This window comes from Manacus vitellinus, unplaced genomic scaffold, assembly GCF_001715985.3.
Source record: "Manacus vitellinus isolate BGI_N305 unplaced genomic scaffold, ASM171598v3 scaffold_18_pilon, whole genome shotgun sequence".
Taxonomy (NCBI): domain Eukaryota; kingdom Metazoa; phylum Chordata; class Aves; order Passeriformes; family Pipridae; genus Manacus; species Manacus vitellinus.
This window is the reverse complement of record NW_021939324.1, coordinates 2,429,879-2,452,703: the sequence shown is the minus strand read 5'-3', so window position 1 is coordinate 2,452,703 and position 22,825 is coordinate 2,429,879. Positions and strand designations below refer to the sequence as shown.

The 22,825-nt window shown below is 41.9% G+C and overlaps 1 protein-coding gene across 1 annotated transcript in view; it reads left to right on the top strand.

Annotated features, from left to right (window-relative positions):
• Nucleotides 1–1,036: 1,036 nt before the first annotated feature.
• The window catches only part of OXCT1 (3-oxoacid CoA-transferase 1), an 87,290-nt gene continuing 65,501 nt past the window's right edge, over nt 1,037–22,825 (top strand). Inside the window, exons 1-6 of the mRNA XM_029959034.1 lie at nt 1,037–1,239; nt 2,667–2,772; nt 4,934–5,042; nt 6,380–6,470; nt 17,641–17,776; nt 22,104–22,253. Of these exons, the coding sequence (XP_029814894.1) occupies nt 1,037–1,239; nt 2,667–2,772; nt 4,934–5,042; nt 6,380–6,470; nt 17,641–17,776; nt 22,104–22,253 (795 nt within the window). The remainder of the gene's footprint in view (nt 1,240–2,666; nt 2,773–4,933; nt 5,043–6,379; nt 6,471–17,640; nt 17,777–22,103; nt 22,254–22,825) is intronic.

Genomic DNA, 22,825 nt, shown 5'->3' with positions numbered 1-22,825 from the left:
AGCATAAATAATGGCAGAGTCATGCTTTGAATTTTCCTCCTAAAAGCAGCAGAAGGGCCAGGAGTTCACCTCACGTGGCTGCTGCTTAAATGAGCAGACATCTATTCTAGTAATATTTTCCCACCCAAACATAGCATCCAAGTGCCCTGTGGAAACCATGTGCTTACTGGAGCCCGGCTCACCCCGAGGGCTGTGCACTGGAAACGTAAACCATTCAAAGCCTCTGTCCTTTCCTTTATTCTTGTGGTGTTAGTCCTCAGCCAGAAAGTGATAGGGCAGAAATTTAAGCCACCTTAACTTGCAGGGAGACAGCTGCGATGGTGCATCTGAGCTGTCCATTTGTGGGAAGCGTGGAGAGGAAAACAGGAAAACCTGTTGTTTATTGAAGTGATTGTAACAGTGATGTAACACTGATTGCTTTCCCACCCGTGTGGGCTCTGATGGTTTTTATGAACAAAACCGCTGTCTGATGGGCCGGCGGTGTCAGTGGCAGCTACCGGAGTAGGGGCTGCTCCTCCCCGTGGGAGAGCGCCAGCGACGGCACACCCTGGGCTCGCCGGCCGGGAGAGCTGGACAGCTGCTCCCCGCCGCGGAACGGAGCGGGCGCGGGGGCTCCGTTGCCGCGCCATCCCCCGGGCCGGCCTCGCCAGCCGGCCCCGCCTCGGCCGCACCGACGTCAGCGGGCGGTCAGGGCCGAGCCCCTCGCACTCCCGCCCGCGGATCCCCGTCCGCCGCCGCGCTCCTGCTCGCCCTCTTCGCCTCGCCGAGCACCAGCACCCGCCCGCCCCGGCCGGCCGCCCGCGCCCTCGCTTCCGCTCCCCGACAGCCGCGCATGCGGCGAAGATGGCGGCGATTCAAATTCCTGCTGGCAGCCCTGGCCGCCGCATCCTCCTGCCGTGCCGCGCGCAGGGCGCGAGGTAAGGGCGGGGGGCGGCGGAAGGAGGCGCTCAAGACGCCCTGCAGACGCGCCTTCCAGAGCCCTCCGCCATGCCCCTTGCCGCCGGCTTGACTCGCGGGGAACTCGCCCAGCGCGCCCATGCCGGGACCAACCGTGTCCCGCGGGGGTGGCCGGAGCCGGGCGGGGGCGGCCGCCCCGCAGCCGCGGAGAGGCCTCTTCCGCCCCACGGGGCCGCGACGGCTTTGTTTCGTGAAGGGTGTGTGCCGAGGGAAGCTCCGTGGGCCGGGCGGGCGGAAGAGGAGGCAGAGCGCGGCCCCCGCGCAGGGCGGCCCCGGCGGTGGGTGGGCGATGCGGTGACCTTGGGAGAGTGTCACGGAGGTTTGGCTTGCAGGGGTTTTTTGGGTTTTGGTTTGGTTTGGTTTTTTTAATTTTTTTTTTTTACGTACTTTTAAAATTTATTTCCCCAGCATTTCAGAAGGCGGCACAGTTACAGCGTGTTACTGTGTGTTTCCACGTTGCCCTCACCGCCCCCGGGGGTGGCGGCAGGTGTGCGCACCTCGCTGGCAGCCCCGCCATCTCCTACTGCCTTCCTGCCAAACCTCATGGCTCTAATGGTTTCCAGCCCACATAGCCAAGTTATTTTCTTTCTTTCTTCAGAAAGAAAGAAAAGAAGAAGTCTCTTTGTGACTTTTCTTTTTTTACTTAGGTGAAACAGCTCACCTTCTCATGCCCATGTTTACTTCTCCTGATGATAAATCTTAGCACATAGCGCTTCCAGGTTTTATTTTGCTAAGTCATACTTTTGCTTTTCCATAAAATTTACTTCAGTTCAATTGGTTATTCCAAGAACTCATCCATCCCTGTGTTACTTTCTTAAAACTGGGCTGCCAGAAGTGCTGCCAGATCCTGAGATCTTAGCTTGCTGCTCCAGTGTGCAGGACAGCATGGGTGATCCTTTGTCACCTCAGCTCCCTGAAAGCCCACCTTTCAAACAGCAAGGGGATGGGAAAGAGACTGAAAGGAACATATTTAGTATAGAAGGGCAGATACTCTTATAAGTGATGTACAACCTGTGAATGCACGCTTGTGTAATACATGCTGCTCTGTTCACCACTGTAGCATGCAGACGGGAAGATTAAAGAAAAGGTGCCACGTGGCCTCTTTAAAATATTTTCCTATGAGTAGGTACAAGGACACAGCAGAGCCCTGGCCTCCTTTCAGCCCTGGCTGTCGAGCCTGCTTGCAGCCCAGTTGTACTGCAGCTCACAAGGCTGCCAGCACTTAATACTTCTTTTGTCAATTGCACACCAAATGGGACCAGGAGAGATGCTCTTTTCAGCCTATTGTCATTATGAAAAAATGTTTCTAAGAGAATCGTAAATTATAGGATAGTTTGGGTTGGAAGGACACTTAAGTCCTCTAGTCCAAGCCTCCTGCAATCAGCCAGGACATCTTCAACTAGATCAGGTTGTTCAGGGTCCTGTCCAGCCTAACCTTGGATGTTTCCAAGGATGGGGCACTCACAGCTTCTCTGGGCAATTTGTTCCAATGTCTCATCACTCTCGTAGTAAAAAAATTTCTTCCTTATATCTGGTCTGAATATACCGTCCTCTGGTTTAAAACCAATATGCCTTGTCCTATTGCTGCAGGCCCCACTAACAGGTTTGTCCCCATCTTTCTTGTAAGCCTTCTTCAAGTATTGAAGGCTCTCTGGAGCCTTCTCTTGTCCAAACTGCATAACTGCAGCTCTCTCAACCTGTGCTCACAGAGGAGAGGTGCTCCAGCCCTCTAATCGTGGTTCCCCTCTGAACATGCTCCAACAGGTTCACTTCTTTCCTGTACTGGAGACCCTAGAGCTGGATGCAGTGTGCAAGGTGGGGTCTCACCAGAGTGCAGCAGAGGGATAGAATCCCCTCCCTTGCCCTGCTTGCCACACTGCTTTGGATGCAGCTCAGAACACATTTGGCTTTCTGGGCTGTGAGTGCACATGGCTGGATCATGTCCAGCCTCTCATCCACCAGCACCCCCAAGTCCTTCTCACCAGGGCTTTTCTCCCCATCTGTACTCATGCTTGGGATTGCCCCGACCCACATGCAGCACGCTGTACTTGGCCTTGTGGAACCTCATAAGATGCCCATGGGCCAGTTCAGTGAGCTTGTGCAGGTCCTTCTGGATGGCATCCTGTCCCTTGAGGTGTCAAGTGCAACACTTGGCTTGGTGTCACCAAGTTTGCAGATCTGCTGAGGGTGCATTCGATCCCTGTTCGTCATTGATATTAAACAGTCTTGGTCCCAGTACAGACCCCTGAGGGATACCGTGCATCACCAGTATCCATCAGGACTCTGAGCCATTGACCACTACCCTCTGGATGTGACCATCCAACCAATTCCTTGTCTATCAAACAGTCCATGCAATCAAATCTGTCTCTTTCCAAAGTAGAAGGATGTTGTGGGGGACCATGTCAAAGGCTTTACAGAAGTGCAGATAAATCTGTAGCCCTTCCCCCATCCATTATGAAGTCACTCCGTAGGAGGCCACTGGGTTAGTCAGGCAGGACTTGACCCTGCTGAAGCTGCGTGGTCTGTCCCAAATCACCTCCCTGTCCTCCATGTGCCTTAGCACAGCTTCCTGGAGGATGTGTTCCATGGTCTTCCCAGACACAGAGGGGAGACTGACAGGTCAGTAGTTTCCAGGGTCCTGCTTTCTACCCTTTTAAAAGATGGGTAGAATGTTTCCTTTTGGACAAATCTCGAGGGACTTTACCTGACTCTATGACTTTTCAAATATCATGGATCAGTGAAGAAATGGTTGTAGTATGATTTGGCATGTGGAAGGCTCTTGTAGTCTTTCTCACCTGACACTATTTCTCATGACCCACATACTGATTTTTGATTGAGCCCATAAAAGCAGAGGAATGTCAGTGTTTCCACTGGGAAGGCTGTAAGCTTCCATTCAGAAAGTCTTTTTAATATTCAGTATAAACTCTTGCAGCTTTAATTTTAGAAAGAGGACAGTTTGTGTAATCTTGAAACTGAGCCAAAAATTGTTGTCCTAGTTGTAACTGTATCTTAAGGCAGCTCTTCAGGGAAGAATTTAGCTATTGTCTTTAAAACATTGGTTGATCACCTTGTTTATTTATTAATTTTTGTTCCTCTTTCACAATCTAAAAATTTTCACTTCTCCTATCAAATAAAGAAGTGGAAACACTAGTTGATAGTACTTTAGCTTCCAGATTTTCTCAATTTATTGAGACTGTATCAATGTAGTGGCTTAAATTACAATTTTTTTCTGGTGCCTGAACAAGTACTTGGTTAGTATTAGTGCATGATATTAGTTGGAAATTCTTAAAGGGAAAAAAAGGTGACTGTAACCTAAGAACGTTATAGATGAGTTATTATGACTTCTCTGTAATGGCTTTGCATTTTGAAGTGTCTGTTTGGGGGTGGGACTTACATTGATTTCCTCTTGCCCTCCATATGTCACACATTTTTTGGAGTCTCCCTGATTCTGGGCTGTTCTTCAACAACACAAAGAGAGCCTTAGACTCTGTTAGGAAGCATTAAGACTATGTCAGGAAGATGGGGAAAGTTCACTCTGTTGAAGGGTGTCCCTGCCTACTATACTGCCAGTACAATGCTGTCCTTCATACTGTTCCTTGGCTTCCATTCAAGTTTTGTGGTGATGGTGCCTCTCTGCTTCAGCAATTTCTGTTTATGTTTAGTGTCTGGATATCTTTGAAGTTCCACATGGCAGTATATAGGTTTGAGAAGTCTGTGGATTGCTGTAATTTGTGCTGAGGAATTCCATTTGTAAATCTGTTTGCAGTAAGTCACAATTTGTTGGCAATTCAGGATGGAATTCTTTTGTTTTGAAGACCTGTGGCCTTCTTTCCCCCACATCCCCATGTTAAGTATTTACAGTAGCAATATATTTTTTCATATATTTTCCCTTTCATGTAACCAGAGGCATGGTTTTCATTATAAAGCTACTGTATAATGCTTTTTGTTCATTTGCTTGTTTCTTTTATTGTTCCAGATTTGTGGATGCTATTTTTCTACCAGCTCTCATCGCAACACCAAATTTTATACTGATCCTGTTGAAGCTGTAAAAGATATACCCAATGGGGCAACTATACTTGTTGGTGGTAAATATTTAAGTTCCTTAAGGATGCAGTCACGTTCTGTTAATGAGATACTTTTTATTCATTTACCATGTTTCTTTTAATATTAACTAATTTGAGAATTCGTGGAATTGCATGGTTTTTTAAACAAGTGGTTTCCTACTCTGCCCGTGAGGGGCATACTCTTTCAGTGAGAAAATCCAGGTTGTGCCTTAGGGGAGGGAAAAAGCCTCAGAAACATCATTACTTTTCTTTCCCACTAAAAAAATATTGGACTCTACTTGTCCTAGTTTGAATCCAGAAAATCAACGTGGGCTCCTTCAAGATAGCATAGTTATTTCACGATTTGGTTTGATTATTTTCATGGTAACATTCTCTATATCCTGTATCTGCCTCTTCGGTCTCTGTGACCTTGAACAAATTGCGTAATCTGCTTTTGCTGTTAGGAAGTGAAGATACATATACTTATAATACTTATCTATGTTACACTTAATCGTTATGTGTGGCATTTCCAGAAGAGTCAAGAAGTTGTATCATACTGACTTTCACTGTGACTTGAGCCTTTGAATATTCTAGATGCCTCCACAATTTCATACTGTTCCATCTGTGTGAAAAAAAGTGATTTCTGTATTTTGAAGGTTGTTTTGATATTGAAAAGGTAATGAATGTAACATTGTAAAACATGAGAAACCTCACTGGAGATGTATAATGAGGCAAAATTCCTTGTGGCAAAATATTTTTTTGGTTGGTTGGTTGTTGTTTGAAGAAAAGATCTGAGGCCATGATAGGTTGGACTTGATGATCTCAGAGGTCTTTTCCAACCTGACTCTGCAATTTTGTGAAATGGTAGTACTGTAATGTGACATGGCATTTCACTGGGTTCTTGCATAACAAGTGGGAGTGTGAGGCACCTGTGCCTGAGTGGAGATTTGGGTTACTGTGCTTCCAGTTACACATCTTCCCAAGGGTGTTCAGATTCCCAGATTTTTATCACCTAATTATAGGCTAAGCTGTATGGGATGCGCAGCAGAGATCTGCAGGTTGGGTGGGTAGAAAGGGAAGGAGAAATAATGAGTACAGGGGTTAGGATGTCACGAGAGCCAAGGCCCTGGAGCCCTTCCCCAAAGGCCATTTGTGTGTGAGCAGATCCCCTGATGGCTAAAGGGCTTTCATGCAAACTGGGAAGAAGTCTGACCAGGAGATTACAGTACTAGGGTGCAAATCTTTCCAGAAGTGTTGATTTATTTAGTCAGCTAAGGAGCTTGTTTTACTCAGAAAAGATTTTTAATTCCCAGACTTCTAAATAATCTGTGTTCTTTCAAACAGTTATTACATATTCAGTTTTCTTGTATTTTGTGTAGGTTTTGGATTGTGTGGGATTCCTGAAAACCTCATTGGGGGTTTACTGAAGACTGGAGTAAAGGGAATAACTGCAGTCAGTAACAATGCAGGGTAGGTATTCATGTGTCTGTGGTTTAATAGGTACAGAGTAAATATTCCACTCACAGGAAAATGCTGATATATATGAAAAACCTTTTATTTTCACCATCATCATTTTCATATTAACCACACAGCTTGGTTTGAAAGTGTTATTTTTTGAATGAGCCCAGAGAGTACAGTATGTATGTATACTCAGCCTTGTCAGGGAAGAGCTGTCACTGTTGTAGAGAGTTGCAATTATGTACATTTATATATATTCAACTAGTTGACTGTAACTAAAAATTCTGATTTAGATGCTTTAAATGTACTGTCAGTGATTTTATGTTTGTACATGTGCATTTCCAAATGATGATATACTTTTAAACTCAATTCGGTGCTTTCTGACCTTCCTACTGTATTTTTGTTACTTTAAAAAAACCCCAAACAACACAAAAAACAGTGGAGAACATCTGCAATAAAAGAATGGAGAGGCTCTTTAATAAGTCTTGAAATTTTTGATTGATTTTTTTAAAATATTTTCACATTAGTGGGTTTGACAGTGAGAATAGTTCTTCCACATGTAATTTCTCAGCTTCTCATTTGGCCTTATTTTTACAGCAGCTGTTCATTGCAGTAGACTCCACAATACCTAATGATCTTCATATAGAAAAATATTTACAGCCACTTCTGTTGAATGCCTTAAGAAAATAGAAATGAAATTAAATAAAAATATTGATATGCAAAATATGAATTGCATATTCATTGGATAAGAGATTATTTGTTTTGGTATTTGGTACATACACAGTAAAACTTAAGCTCCTTAGGATCTTGTGGGAAGCAATTTTTGCTGGAAGAAGGAGAGGGAAAGACAGTTTTGAGTAGAAAGGTCAGTCACTAGGGATCATTAACTTTCTTCATCGTCTTATTTTTGGATGACACACATATATGTCCACAGAGAGATTGCACAGATGTTTCCGAGAGGGAGGTGAAAGTTTGACTGTGAGGAAAAGTGGAAAGAGGAGCATTGTGGAACAGAATGGAGAAGAAGATGTTTTGCATTGTTTTCTGCATATAGTTTGTGATGTTATAGGTTAGAATTAATTTTTGTTGAAATAATGTTAACTTTCCTGAAAACTCTTTGAACTTTGCGGCTGAAGTGATTTCTGTAAAGCTTTTGGTTGCTGGCAGGAAAGCAAAATTTAATTCCTTTTTTCCTGGAAACCAGTTTTCCATTAACATTTATGGAAGTCTGGGGAGTTCCTCACAGAACAGTGTAACAATTTGAAAATGCTCAAGGACATCTAGAGTCTTCAAAAAGTCTAGTTTGTAAAAATACAAGTTTTGCTCTCAAGTTGAACAGTATAATTTATTTTGAAATTTAATTAATAATAAAATACATGTTTTATCTGTTGTTTTTATTTATTGAATTATTCTTATATGGAACTTAGCCTACTGCAGTTTGGTAGGATTTGGGAACCAGGTGAAAACACAGGTGTTGTCAGTAATAGAGTCAGAATTCTCATCGCAGCAATTGATATCATTTCTAATCTTCTAATTAGCATGTCAAAAAGCGTGCTTTTCTAATACTGTGCATCTTCTGATACCATGTCCAGAAGCATAGTGGTATAATCAAGTATTGCAATACTAATAAATGTCTTTACAACTGAAGTAGCACAGCAGTCATATTCCCTGCAACAGTAGTATTCAAAGGGTTAATTGTTCCTCTAATATGGAGATGTCAGGCACTTTATGGGATGAGTAATTGGCCACTTTCAAGATGCCACACCAGTGTATTTGCTTTGGTGACATTGTGCTGCAGTTGATGCCCTGCTGTGTTTCAGCTTCCTGACTGCAGCTGTTTTCTTCTAGCAAACAGGAGGTAATTGGTTGTGGCTAGGTTTTCTCATCCTGCAGTGGGGTTAGCAGGCAGCTTGTTATTGGAGCAGGGAAGGAGCCAAGTACATAGACAGACAACCTATTCTGGAGAGCAGTGCAGCTACATGGATTAAGTCAAATGCCTGTGAACCACGGAATGTGTCAGAGAGCTATCTGTTTATAACTAAAATAGCGGCAGTGGAGACAGCGATTCTCTTACATCTAGGGAAAAGCAGTAATTAGGAAGTCCTGAAGTGTTCTTGCCAGCTCTCTTTCAGCTGGAAAGAAGGTTCAGCTTGGCAGTCTCTGGAAACAACTTTAAAGGAGTAGGATGTTCACAAGTTCACATCCTACTTACTGTTCTGTGCTGCAGTGTAATGGGGAGGAGATTCCTCCTGCAAGAACTTGTTCTAGTCATATAATTGCTGGCAGGTGAAGTCCTTGTTTTGGCCTTTTTATTGGGGCCCTGGTTAGAAACATCATACTGCTAAACTTACTGTCTGCTGCTGTGCATTGCAGTAGTGCTCACACTGTGTGCTAGCCAGTGGAACAGCACCTTTAAGAGCAGTTACTGTTTTGCCAAGCCAAACAAGGCAAAGTGTTTGAAAGGGAAGCAGTACAAATATCCAATACCTCTGCTATTTACACAACTTGCAGGGGAAACTGAAGCTTGTGAAGCAGGGTGATAGCGAAAGATAACCTTGATAGGTGGATGTGCTTCTAGAATACAACCTCTCATATCTTCCCTTATAACTTGTTTTGCTCATATAGTTCATATTTTAAATAGTTCCTTTACACTGTGTTTTTTAAGTCCTTTAAATTTAGAGTATTTTGTCTTAGTAAGCTACCAAAATCCATTTTATTAAAGTTTTGCTGCATTTTTTTTTAAATTTATTCCATTCTACGTATGTCAGTAGGTGCTTGTTTTAAGCATTGATTCAGTAAATTCCCAGCATAACTGTGATTGGTATACAGTACATTCTTGCATGTGGCTGTTTTTCCATCTGCTTGTAACTTCGTGGTATCTTGTTGCATTCTGATTTCAAGTTACTTGGAGCTTGGGACTTGGAGGTTTTGGGTCAACCCATGCTAAGCCTAATGCCTAATGCAGGCTATCAGACCTGTTGTTTCAGGATCTATGTTGCAACAAAAAATGTGTTCTTGTCAGCATAGCCAAATATTTAAAATGAAAGTTTAAATAGTCGAATGAAATTATTGTTTTTAGTTAATTGCGCTTAATGGAATGGATAACTAATTTTGGGTATAACCATATTCTGACATCAACACTTCCACTCTGTCTCTACCACCTTAGTAAGCTGAATTTGTGCTGGATATAACCGAAGCCCACTGTCTGTGGTAGCTGCAGACGTGGTCTGACTGTTCTGTCAGAATTGGGCTTTGCTTTTGAGAGTTAAATATGCATACTTTTTGGATGCGATAGTGTTGAACAGAAGGTTTTCACTTACAGTAAAAATAGAGAAGTCACAGTTAATGTCTTAATTACTAATCACCCGAGTGATCATCTAAAAGGAGATTGACAGCATGCAGTCAGATTATCACTGGTTCAGACAGTGTTCTTAAAAGGCATTACCAGCTTTTTGAACCTTTGGTCTCTCTACTCTTTTTGAAGGTCTTTTGAAGTTACAGTATTATACATTAAGAAAGAGAAGTATAGCTTTGACATAAACATTTGAACTGTTGGTCATGATGCCTGAATGGAGTTACTTAGTTCTGTTGAGCATAATACTCTTGCTTTCCTAATGGGCTGGGCTATTTGTGGTTCCCAAATCTCTATAAGGCACTATTCTGTGGGATCAGATGCATTGGTAAACTTATGCACCCCATATTCTAAAGCACAGAAGGCAATTTTATATTCTTAGCAATTAAATGTTTTGAATTCAAGACAGGTTTGATAAAGGCTTTGCATTTTAAAGTTTAAGGTTTTCTCATTTTTCAGTCATTGTTTGGAATTGTATGTTTCTGTTAAAACCAAAACTCATCCGCCATCTTTGCCACAGACTCCCCATTTTTTCTTGCATGTAGCTCCTGTGGCTTAATTCCATCATTATTGCTACTAAAATTATCTGTCTGTCTGTCTGTCTATCTGTCTGTCTATCTATCTATCTATCTATCTATCTATCTATCTATCTATCTTTATCTATCTTTATATTATGTTTATTAAAATATGTTAAAATGTCCATGTATAGATAACAGTACCTTCAGGTGGAAGTTGCATTCCAAATTCACAGGAACTTACGATGTTTTTCAACATAGTATTAGGTATTAAGTAATTTTAATGGAATGAATTTGACAATCTCTTGATTCAGAAAGCTAAAATGTAACTGAAAAAGCCTGAGAGACTTGGAAGGAGGCTTGTATGTAAACAAAGATGGGATCAAGGTGATGCTCAGAGTGTCTTAGTGTTGTGTATGTCATTTTTGCATATGCATAAGAATTCTTTAAATGTGCCAGTTAAATTTACTTTCAGAAGTGAAATACAAGGTTGCCCAGGACTCTTATTTCACTTGGTAGAGAGCGAAGAGTGGGGTTCTTTAAAAATCCTGCACATGGCAAGTTGCCAAAATCAGGAGGCAAGGTATATATTTTCAGTGGAGTTGATTGTTTGAAGCAGTTTACATTTTTTTAAAATCATCGCCATTTTTCACAAAGAATCTAACAAGATGCTTTTTTACAGCTCTTAAATTGGTGACACTGTGTGAACTGCAAATCCCTGAAAATCTGCCCAGGTCATCTAGCTAATTTTAGTGTGGAGGTTATTTAGGATTTTGGCAGGGCAAATTGTACTAACTTTGCACTACATGGAACTATTTAGAAATCAGCTGTGCAGATAACTTTCTAGTTATGATTGGAAATGAGAACAATATAGCTGTGGAACTCAGCATGGTTGAGGAAATGTGTCAACTTGGTTACAGAAGAGTGACAATGAAAGTTAAACCTATTTTTCAACCAAGTGACTTTTGAAGTATGATGTATTCATGATGAAATTCAAATATTTATCAGATTAACTCTATACCCTATAAACTTCGTTGTGAAGGAAAACTATGGTGAATTTTAAAAGTTCTCAGTAGAGTTGTTTTACTTGTAATAAATACACAGTATGCCATTTCATAGCAAAAAGGAATGTGGAAGAAGGAGATCTTGCTGCTTATGTAACCATGCAATGTACAGTACTTTGTCCTCTTAAAAATTATCTACCTTTGAACCTTTGGATGCTCTGGGCCTATATGCCTGCACCCATCATTCTCACAGGATATTTTTGGAGGATGGCGGAGGAAGAATACTGCCATTTTGCTGTGAAACTGAAGCTGAGATGAGCGAAGAGGACAGAGTTCCCATGAGAAGACTGAAGTAGCACAGGGACAAGGGTACAGTGCAGACACTGTAAAGAACGAATAGCGGGGGATTAAGGCTCGGTCATGCCAGTTTGCATGCTGAGCTTCATGATTCCCCACAACCACAGCTCCCTTATTTTCTTTTTTCTTCCTCCGCTCAAAGTGAAAGAAGTCCCAGGCTGATGAGCTGAGAGATTCAGTGCACTGTTTATTTTGTCCTTTGCCATGGACTGAAAAGTTGATGAGACAGTTTATATGGTTTCTGGGAGCTGTGATCCACTGCCCCGTTTTCTGTTCTACTTCTTCCTTCTCCTGACCAGGACTGCTTTAGCATATGGCAGCACCCATACTTCTGTCTTCCTCCTCCTTTCTCATCACCTTCCCTGAGAGAACTTCAGCCTCTCTTTTCTGCCTTCCATTAAGCAATTTGCAATTGGACAGGTGGAAAAGTGTCCTAGGAAAAAGAAGGTGGTTAAGGTAGTGTCAAGACATTTGGCTAAAGACAAGAATCAACAAGGCAAATAAACCTCATACCTCTGAATAATTTACCTTTCTATGAGCTGAATCTGTTTTTCTCTCTCTCTTAAACTCCTGTTCCTCACCTTGCCCTATTCAGTGTACCCATCTGGAAGTGATGGACAGAGAAGGAGAAACAGAATATTATTTGAGCTGACTCCTTAGTACTCTTCCAGTGCAATACATGGGGAGATTATTGTGGGACATAGTCTCATTGCTATGAGCCAGCTGTAAGACTGGGGAAGTAATCAAGAACTGTTACATGACTGATTGTCCACATTAATTTTGCCCTTGCCTGTACTTATGTTTGATGTCTTCTGGCAAAAGCCATCTAGGTAGGCATCTACTCATTTTCTGCACAAAGACTATAAAGGATCTCTTTCTGGTACTGCCAGAATTATATTTTATTTTTGTGGACCTAAGAACACAGACGGTGCTTTCATCCACATACCTTCTTTCATGTTGGTAAAATTTCAGGCTATAGTCAGGCATCTCTGAGCCTGAAAGCTTAAGATTGTGTTACTAAGAAACACAAAGTGATTCATGCATTCTTTTTAGTTGGGGGGCATATCTAGTCCTACTTAGGAATTGTGGATCTATCTGAAGGCATAATTGCATGTAACTTGGAGGTCTTTTGAAGACTGAGAAGCTGATGTTTACGAAGAAAAACAGCCTCTTCTACATGGAGAATGATAGAGGAAATTGTTTTCTAGCCTATTGCCAAGAAAATGTCAAGCTCTGGAACAAGTCCATCTGTTACTAAGTTTCAAGTGTTGCTTCATTATGCAACACTTGGACTTGCTGGATGGCTGCAGAGACTGCTCATCTGACTCCAGAAGCTGACTAATGGCTTTACATAAAGCGTTCCCCAGGAATAGGACCAACCATTAATATGCTTTTTCTCTGCAGCAATAGCTAGTTGCAGGAAACACTAGTTTTGCCCCAGGATTCATATTGCATGCTTTTCTTTCACAATTTGTAGTCTTCAGCGGTGAAGTAGTTACCCTCCCATCTTTCCAGTCCCCAGATTATGAGAGGAGAAAGATTAGGTAGGGTATCATGTTGGCTTCTCATTGGTGAATGTGTTTTAATTCTCCAAAACTTAAGATACTCATGGTAATTTTTCCTAACGAATGACTTCTGGCCTTGTGGGATCTCCCAGGAATATACTGTCTCAGGTTCTGGAGAATCTTTTAACAATGACTGTAGAGGAACACATCGCTTTAAGAAATCTAGAAGGAGGCCCTCATGCTAATTGATGCTGCTTACCTTCCAGTGAGGGGAACCGGTCTGTTCTGACACTGCCACTTTTTTAAGACATATATAGCTGTCTTCACAAAGGCAGAGAGAGAAGAGAGTTGTAATTATCTCCTTTTACTCAAAAAAATCCCCAAACAATAAGCAATCATATGTCTTGTGCCAGAGTGTGACACTCGAAGGATCCTTTTTTTGTGCCTAAGAATGCAATTTGCTATCCCTTGCTTCATCAAGGTGTGTAGGGCTTGTTGATGTGTGAGGCTTTTATCAGCTTGGAAACAGGTAATTTCTTCCCTGTGATGCTGTAGAATGTGTTTTGCTTGAGCCACCAGACAAAAAGGTCTGAGGGCTGCAGATTATTGTTTATCTGCAGTGAAACATCAACATGTTGCCTTTGACTTCCAGTATACTGGAGATATGTGGGCTAGATCTTTGCAGTCATCCTTGGCTGCTTTTTTTAATTAGAAAAGGCAGACATTAGTTTTCGACAGGAAGGTTTTGTAGGTATGAGAGGGACAAAGCAATAGGAAGAAATGTTGCTAAACAACCAGACCTCTGTAATTTTTCTTGTCTGCATCAGTAGAAATGGGGAACTTGGGTCACCTATGTCCTTGATGAGTGCCTAGTTAGATCTCTTTTCTGATATATATTTCTTGTATTCTGTTGATTTACATTTCATCCTAATACAGAACAGGGAAACTTCTAGAAATCTTAATAATTTTGAGGGTAAAAGAAAGCATTCTCTGTCTAGCACTAGTGTGTACTTTCCGTTTTCCGATAGCATATATAACAAGCATGTCAGCTTCCACCACACCCTCTTCTTTCCTATCTAGGGCAAAACATTTTTATTGTGCTCACCTTTGTTTAAATTTTTAAAGGACTGAGTCCAGCTTTTTAAATAGAGATATAGAATAGGTTCTTTCCATTCACTCAGTAAAAGCTCTATTTTTCTTTTTATAGTTACTGTTTGATAGGGAGAGCATTGCCTAAAAGACAAATATTTTAGGGGTAACACTTTCAACATAAAAGTAATTAAAGCTAAAAAGTTCAAAACCAAACTTTTGTGCCTGAAACAACACAACCAAGAAAGCAGCAAGATATGGGAAGGGAAAACAACTAACTTGAAATGACCGTAAAGTGTTATAATGAAGGAAATTTACCCAGACAATGTTTTTCTTATTTTAATATCTGATAGAGATGTGAAATGACAAGCAAAGGGTTGGGAGAACAGAAGTGAGAACAGCATTTTATGTGTGCAGCGTTGGTTTTTTAGAACATTCAAATGTAAGAGAAAACATAGGAAACATAAAATGGGCTGAAGTCCTTAAAATGAGTTTTTGGAGAGAGATGAAAACTGATATATGTGGAAAGCAAGAAGGTTATTTTACCTGGAAACCTGAATGGAGGTTACATCCTTAAAAAAGAGGTGGGCAATGATATATTTCTTTAAAGAAATTTACATCTAAAATAAATATATGAGTAACAGCAACAGGATTTTGTGATGCTGCTCTAAAGATTAAATGTATGTGAGAGTTGAAGTAATTTTGTTTTATCAGGCAGGCAGAGCCTCCTGGTGCATGACTTTTGAAAGGTAAAATTCTTGTTCTCATTGGGATAGGGAAATAAGGTTCTTGTAAGATCTGTGTGCTCAGTGACAGATCCTCACAGCAATTTCGTTTTTGAACAAATTTGGCTGCATTTGAAGGGACAAGAAAAAGTGACTTAAGTGAAGAGCTACTTGGCATGACTGTGGCAGAGAATAACTTTTGGCCGACTTTCTACTTAATTTCTTTGTTTTATTTGAGAGAAGATGCCTCTTAATAGTAGATTGGGGAATCAAGTGTATCCATATGGGATCCTGCGTGGAATCTTGCAGGATGATATGCAAAATCCAGTTAAGGACGGTGTGTTCCAGTAGCTGGAACACAGGAACATAGGAAGAAGGATTATGGATCTTAGTGAAATGAGGCAGAAATTTCTTCAACCATTAGAGATCAGCCCCTGACCTTCTCATGTTGCCATCCTTTCTCATGTGAAAGCGCACTCAGAATTTAATTGTCTGCATACAGGAGTCTCGTGTCTGCTTGTTTCTACTTGATAACTTCCAAGTTTTGCAATGATAAGAGTGGTGTTAACCACCCAAATGATACACAGAAATTGCAAACTCTGGTTTGCAAGCAGGTCAAGCTGCCCCTTGTTCTTGCACTAGAGAACACTGCACAGTTTTTAAATTCTCTGTACTTTTGCTACACAGCACTGTAGTTATACCAACCCATTAAACTGACATCAGATGTTGGCTGGTTTGTTATATTTGCTTACTACCTTTCATAACGAGAAGTCAGGGTTTGATGGTTTTCTTTTGAGGGGGACTATCCTGATTTGAATGAACCTATACAGGAAATTACAGCATTTTTATTTTTATTCTCATTTTTAATCCCTTTTGCCCACAAGACTTTCTATTCTATTCCCAGTGCTTTCAGTTTCAAACTGCTAGATTTTTTTCCTGTGGGGAGTTATAAAAATACAGGTTGTTTCCAGGCAACACACATTTTAGTCTCAAGGCTTTGGCACCACAACATTTTTGAAGTTGCATCAGAACTAGATTTTAAATTCTTCTTAGTAGGTCAGAGTTGGAGAATGGAGCAAGCTTTGATAATATGTCACATTATTTTATATCTAGAGAACACAGAATAAATTCAGAGAACCAGATCAGAGAAGCTTGTTTCACTTCCTCCCATACAGTTTCCAAAATGCCTGAGTATGCATATTAAGTGGGCCATCTTCTTAAAATAGTCCTAACCTTAAAATAGTGCTCTTTATGCATGCAGTTGCACAGTCCTTCTGACTGCATGTGCATGTCTGTCCATGCAGCTGTTGTGAGTGTTTTGGTTGGAGGTGGAGAGCTGGTGCTGGTCCTGCTCACTCGGCCCCTCTCCTTTCACCTGCACTACTGCAGCCCCTGTGTGGGATCCAGCGCTGGCAAAGCATTACCAGTCTTATATTTGAAAGTGAATACTGCATATTAGTAAAATTTTTTAATCTGGTCCTTTTCGGAGCTTTCCATCAGCAGTGGTGTTTTCAACAGGATGCATATATTGTAAGCACGTGTGTGTTAGTTACAGCATGCTGAATCTTAAAGGATTATTCTAACATTTTTCAGTATTTCTTATCCTGAAATCTCAAGCCAGTGTGTGTGTGACTAAGTTTATGTTGAACTAAGCCAACTAGTGGCAGATATACATCACTGTTTGCAAGGTGTTTCTGGATCATGGCATGTTTCCCATGGGGGAGTGGAAGTGCTGAGTTCTCTGCTCATAAGTTGCAGAAACCAACATAAATGTAGAAGAGGTTTGTGTAGATGTAGCAGTCTGCTGTCATCCTGCATAACGTGTTGGAAATGTGATAGAAACATGCCTTTACAATATTGTCTATGTTTATTTCCATTTTTATATTTTAACCTCGTATTTCCTCAAATTGAAGTAGCCTTTTTTGTTACAGGAATTCTTGAAATATATTCCTGTTCCATTAGTACACAATATATAGGATGACAAACGTCAGAAAGAATATCAGAATTTTAGAAGCACTGGCACAAGAAAAATGTTGTATGTCGTCTTTGTCATTCACTTTAAACTGACACAGACAAGAAAATCTTGACTGCAGCGCTAAAACCCTGCTGGAGTAGGCAATTTCTTAGTAAGAAATTAAAATATTTACTATAATAAGAAAATTTGTACAAATATTGTGTTACCTCATATACAAACTAGTGCTGTAAATGTGAATGTGCCTTTCTCCTTGGACTTCTAAGCAATCACCTTATTTCTGGGGAGCAAGAGTGTAAACAAAAATATATCTTTGTTCAGTCAAAGCCATGTATGACTATTAATTGGTAAGACTTTTTAAAGGATATGTAAAATAACACCACTTGTCAAGCTGTTATTTGTAGCTGTTAACATGTGAAATGTCCTTAAAAGGAAGTTTTGGAGGTATTCTGTGCCTAGGAAGAGATGAAGTCTGAACACTGAAATCTTAGATTTTAATTATAGTTTTAATGTTTTCCTGCCTACAAGCTAGAATTAGATTTTTGTCTTCAATTCCTTATGCCTAGTGGGGAGAGATAACTTTGTTCTTTCTTGTTAAATCATTAAAGCTTATCAAGTGCTTTGTTTACAACAAAACTCTGTTGTCTGGCTTTTTCTACACAGTGTTGACAATTTTGGACTTGGTCTTCTGCTTCAGACTAAGCAGATAAAACGCATGGTGTCATCATATGTTGGAGAGAACGCTGAATTTGAACGCCAGTATTTGTCTGGTGAGCTTGAAGTTGAGCTTACACCACAGGTAAGGAGTGTCTAAGAGACTGGTGATTTCTTTTAATCTAAAATACGAAGTAGACTAATGCATAAGTACTCTTATAAAATTATTTTGCAATCCAACTGTTTTGCCTGTGTTCAAGTGACTCTTGCCATCTGTGGTGGGTTGACCCTGCCTAGACTCCAGGCACCCAGCAAAGCCACACTGTCACTCCCCTCAGCTGGACACGGGAGAGAAAATATAACAAAGGGTTCATGGGTCGGCATAAGGACAGGGAGAGATCACTCACCAGTTACTGTCACGACAGACTTGACTTGGGGAAATCAATTTAGTTCATTACCAATCAAATCAGAGTAGGATAATGAGAAATAAACCCAAATCTTAAACCCTCCACGCCCCTTCTGCCACCCTCCCCTTCTTCCTGGCTGTAACTTCATTCACAATGTACTCTATCTTCTCCCTGTCAGCAGTGCAGGGCAAGGAGGGAATAGAGGTTGTGGTCAATTCATCACACATTGTCTCTGCCACTCCTTCCTCCTCAGGGAGCTCCTCACACTCTTTCCCTGCTCCAGCATGGCGTCCCTCCCATGGGAAACAGTCCTTCACAAACTTCTCCAATGTGAGTCCTTCTCACAGGCTGCAGTTCTTTATGAACTTCTCCAACATGGGTCCATTCCATGGGGTACAGTCCTTGAGGAACAGACTGCACCTGCATAGGACCCTTCTGCGGCATGCAGTCCTTCAGGAACAGACTGCTCTGGTGTGGGTCCCCTGCAGGGCCACGAGTCCTGCCAGCAAACCTCCTGCAGCATGGGCTTCTCTCTCCATGGGGCCATAGGTCTTCCCAGGAGTCTGCTTCAATGCGGGCTTTCCATGGGTAACAACCTCCTTCAGGCATCCACCTGCTCCTGCGTGGGGTCCTCCAGGGACTGCAGGTGGATCGCCGGTCCCTCGTGGACCTCTATGGCCTCAGGGGCACAGCTGCCTCACCATGGTCTGCACTACAGGCTGCAGGGGAATTTCTACCTGGAGCACCTCCTCTCCCTCCTCCTTCACCAACTTAGTGTCTGCAGAGCTGTTCCACTAGCACATTCTCACTCCACTCTTTTCTGGATGCACTTGCATCTGTGCCGTAAGTTCTTTGTTCAGTATGCTATCGGCACAGGTTCTGTCAGACATGAGGAAAGCTTTTGGCATCTTCTCACAGAAGCCACCCCTGTAGCTGCCAAAACCTTGCAACCCCAATGCACCATCTTAGGATCATGTGCTGCAACTGTTCTGTTAAGAACTGACCAGCTGCACTGTGTGAATTCCTTTTATAGCTTGTTACATTATATTGATTTGAAATATATGTATTTTTATATATATATACATATACGCACACTTGTATGTATATTTTATTGAACATTTTTTGATTTTTGGATTTTTTTTCTTACCGATTGTTAAAAATGACATGAATGATGCTCACTACTGTGGTCCTTGTAAGGAGAAGGAAGTCAGGGAACTGCTCTGTTCCCACCGTGGTAGCATCTTTTGGGGATGTGTGCAGTGTGTGCCATCTAGTGGGCAGGAATCAAGTTAGGAGATAGTGTTATGCATAGTGTTATGAGACAATTTACGACTTTAATTTTTAGTGCCATAGTTTGAATTATTTTAGCACTGCTAAGCTACCCAAATCGCCTGAATGCAATGAGATCCCAGAATCATCAGTAGCAGTAACATTCTATTGAGGTCTCCTTTGAGACATTGGTGCTCTACCTTTAAAGCATACGGCATGTTAGTGTGTGACATTTTAAGAGGTGACACATGGCCTTTGGGCTTTAAACAGATATTTATATAAGTTTCTGGAAAAAACAACAGTCAAAGAATCACAAAGAATGTTCTGTGTTGTAAGGGTCTTAAGTTTTTATTGAGAAGAGTATCTTGGGCTCCATTTCTTGGGAAGCACAGAATCATAGAATGGATCAGGTTGGAAGGGACCATAGTGGGTCATCTGGTCCAACCTCCCTGCTCAAGCAGGATCATCCCAGAGCACATGGCACAGGATTGCATCCAAACAGCTCTTGAATATTTTCAGTGAGGGAGACTCCACAACCTCTCTGGGCAACCTGTTCCAGTGCACGGTCACCCCTATAGTAAAGAAGTTCTTCCTCATATTCAGGTGGAACTTCTTGTACCTCAGTTTCTGCCCATTGCCTCTTGTCTTATTGCTCGGAACCACTGAGAAGAGCCTGGATCCAGCCTCTTGACACCTTCACTTCAGATACTTATAGGCATTGATGAGGTTTCCTCTCAGCTGACTCTTCTTGAGGCTGAACAGGCCCAGCTCCCTCAGCCTTTCCTCATAAGAGAGATGCTCTGTTCCCTTCACCATCTTTGCTGCTCTCTGCTGGACCTGTTCATGGAGCTCTAAGTCTCTCTTGTCCTGAGGAGCCCAAAACTGGAGACAGCACTCCAGATGTGGCCTCCCTAGGGCTGACTGGAGGGGCAGGATCCCTTCCCTTGACTTGCTGCCAGTGCTCTTACTAATTCACCCCGCAATATCATTGGCCATCCTGGCCACAGGGACTCACTGCTGGTTCATGGACAGCTTGTTGTCCACCAGGACCTCCAGGTCTGTCTCTGCTCTTCAGCAGGCCCCCAGCCTCTACCAGTGCCCAGGGTTATTCCTCTCCAGGTGCAGGACCCTGCACTTTCCCTTGTTGAATTTCAGATGGTTCTTTGCCCATCTCTCCAACCTGTTGGAGTCCTTATGAAGAGCTGCACAACACTCTGGGGTGTCAGCCACTCATCCAACTTTGTGTCACAGAATCATCAGCAAACTTGCTGAAGAGGCATCTGTTCCTTCATCCAAGTCACTGATGAACAAGTTAAACAGTACTGGGCCCAGTGTAGGACCCTGGGGGACACCACTAATGACAGGCCTCCAACTAGACTCTCTACCACTGATTGCAACCCTCTGGGATCTGCCATTCAGCCAGTTCTCAGTCCACCTCACCATCTACTCATTCACACTTTCTGAATTTGCCTATGAGTATGCTGTAAGAGAATGTTTCTTAGAATCCCTGAGGTGAATGGAAAAGCTCTTATACCCAGTCAGCAGACATGAAAATAACTAGGCACTTGTCACTTCCCATGTTTTGAAAGTCATAAATCTCATAAAATAGTTTTTCTTCCTTTCCAATGTTATGTTCAGTCGTTTTATCTACAAGACCTTGAACTCGTTAGACATATAATTGGCTTTGTGGAGTCTAGATAAGCTGTGTAGATCCAACATGGAAATAATGGGTCTACAGTGTATAATGGTAAACAGTAATGTAAATTAATGACTTGCTAGGAGCTGGGGGGATTTCAAATATTTGTGTCAAGATAAAATAACCTGTTGTATAAAGTTAAGTGTAACTTCAGGAAAAATGGGAGACTGTTGTGTCCATGTTAGACAGTAAGGGAGAGGTCATGGTGAGATCTTGAAATGCAAAGGCTGCTTAGAACAGGGCTTTACATGGTTTGCATCTGCCTCCTGCCACCATTTTGAAAACCTACCGAAGGTCACTGTGCTTCTTGCAGGATAAATGAGGAAAATGCAGCCTATGTTGTGGAGATGGATAATTGACCATGATGATCTTGTCTTGCTTTGACTCTAGAAAAATATAAAAAAAATCTGGGAAATGACATTAATGAAAACAAGAAGACACATCTTTGGCCATAAGTCCATAACTAAGGCTGATGAGGAATTTGCGCTGTTAATGTCTGTAGTACAGCTGGACATAGAGCAGAGTGCGGGCAGGGTGGTCAAACAGAGTATAAGGAAGCTCTTTCAGCTTCTTGGTATTCTTGGCATGGGCAACCGAGATCACTGGATTCCCTCTCCCTTTCTTAATCTGCCCTCCTTGGCTGTTTCAGCTTGGAGTGAGTTCTGAAGTTTTTCTTAAGATGTTGAACAACGAAACATCAATATGGAGGACTTACACAGAAAAAAAACCCTTCTAGGATATGTAGCCAGGTGGGAAAGAGGAAAAGAACTCTGTACTCTTCTCAGAGCAATGGGTTGGAAAACAAGTTGAAGGAGAGGAGGCACAACCAAGTGCTGGGGCTTGGTAATTGGAAGAGAGTTGTGTGACAGCACAACTTGAGCAGCTTTTGGCCATGCATCAAGCATTTCTTGCCGTATCCACTACCAATCCCACAAAGGAGAGCTAAAATGGGAAGGAGAAATAGATGATCACATCTGTTGGCTGAGAACAGAAGGAAAAGCTCCAAATGAGAGGATGTAAAATTAATTTAATTCAAGCCATTCATTAGAGTTTGATTTATTGTTACCAAATGACAAGTTCTTAAATATGTCTTCCCATAGGGTACACTTGCTGAACGTATTAGAGCAGGAGGAGCAGGAATCCCAGCATTTTACACCAGTACTGGCTATGGGACGCTGGTGCAGGAAGGGGGTGCACCCATCAAGTACAACACAGATGGCACCATTGCCATTGCTAGCCAGCCAAGAGAGGTAAGAGTTCTGTTTGCCATTCGGAAGCCTTCAGCTTTGAAAAATGAATTTCTAACATATTTCCAAGAGAAACAAGAGCCAAATTTAACCTTGCTGTATGGAATTAACTACATATCTGTGGTACCAGGCACATCAGTTTTGCTCCGACTGCTTTCTTCTGTCCTTTGTGATACGTTAAAAAAGCTTTTACAGCTTTAGGGTGAGCTGGTCCAAGTGAAAGCCTGCCTTGCTGATTTAATCTTCACTTGACTGTTCTCTGATCAAGTTCACTGTGTATTCAAACAAAATCTTGTACCAGGCCACTGCAGTGCACAGAATGGTCTGAGAACAACCTCCTGCTAGTGTGGCAGGTGCTCCTTAAATCCTGTGTTATGCAGTAAGCAGCACTGCAGCTGCACCTGAGACTTTATCTTTAGAAGAAACGGGACATTTTCCTGTTAAACGGGGAAGAGCTCAGTTGACACAAATTCCAGGAATTGAATTTCCCAACATCTGAAATACAATTTAGTCTCAATGTTTAAAACTTCAAAGAAATAAAAAGAGTGTGGCTTTCAAGTGAGAAACAAGTGCTT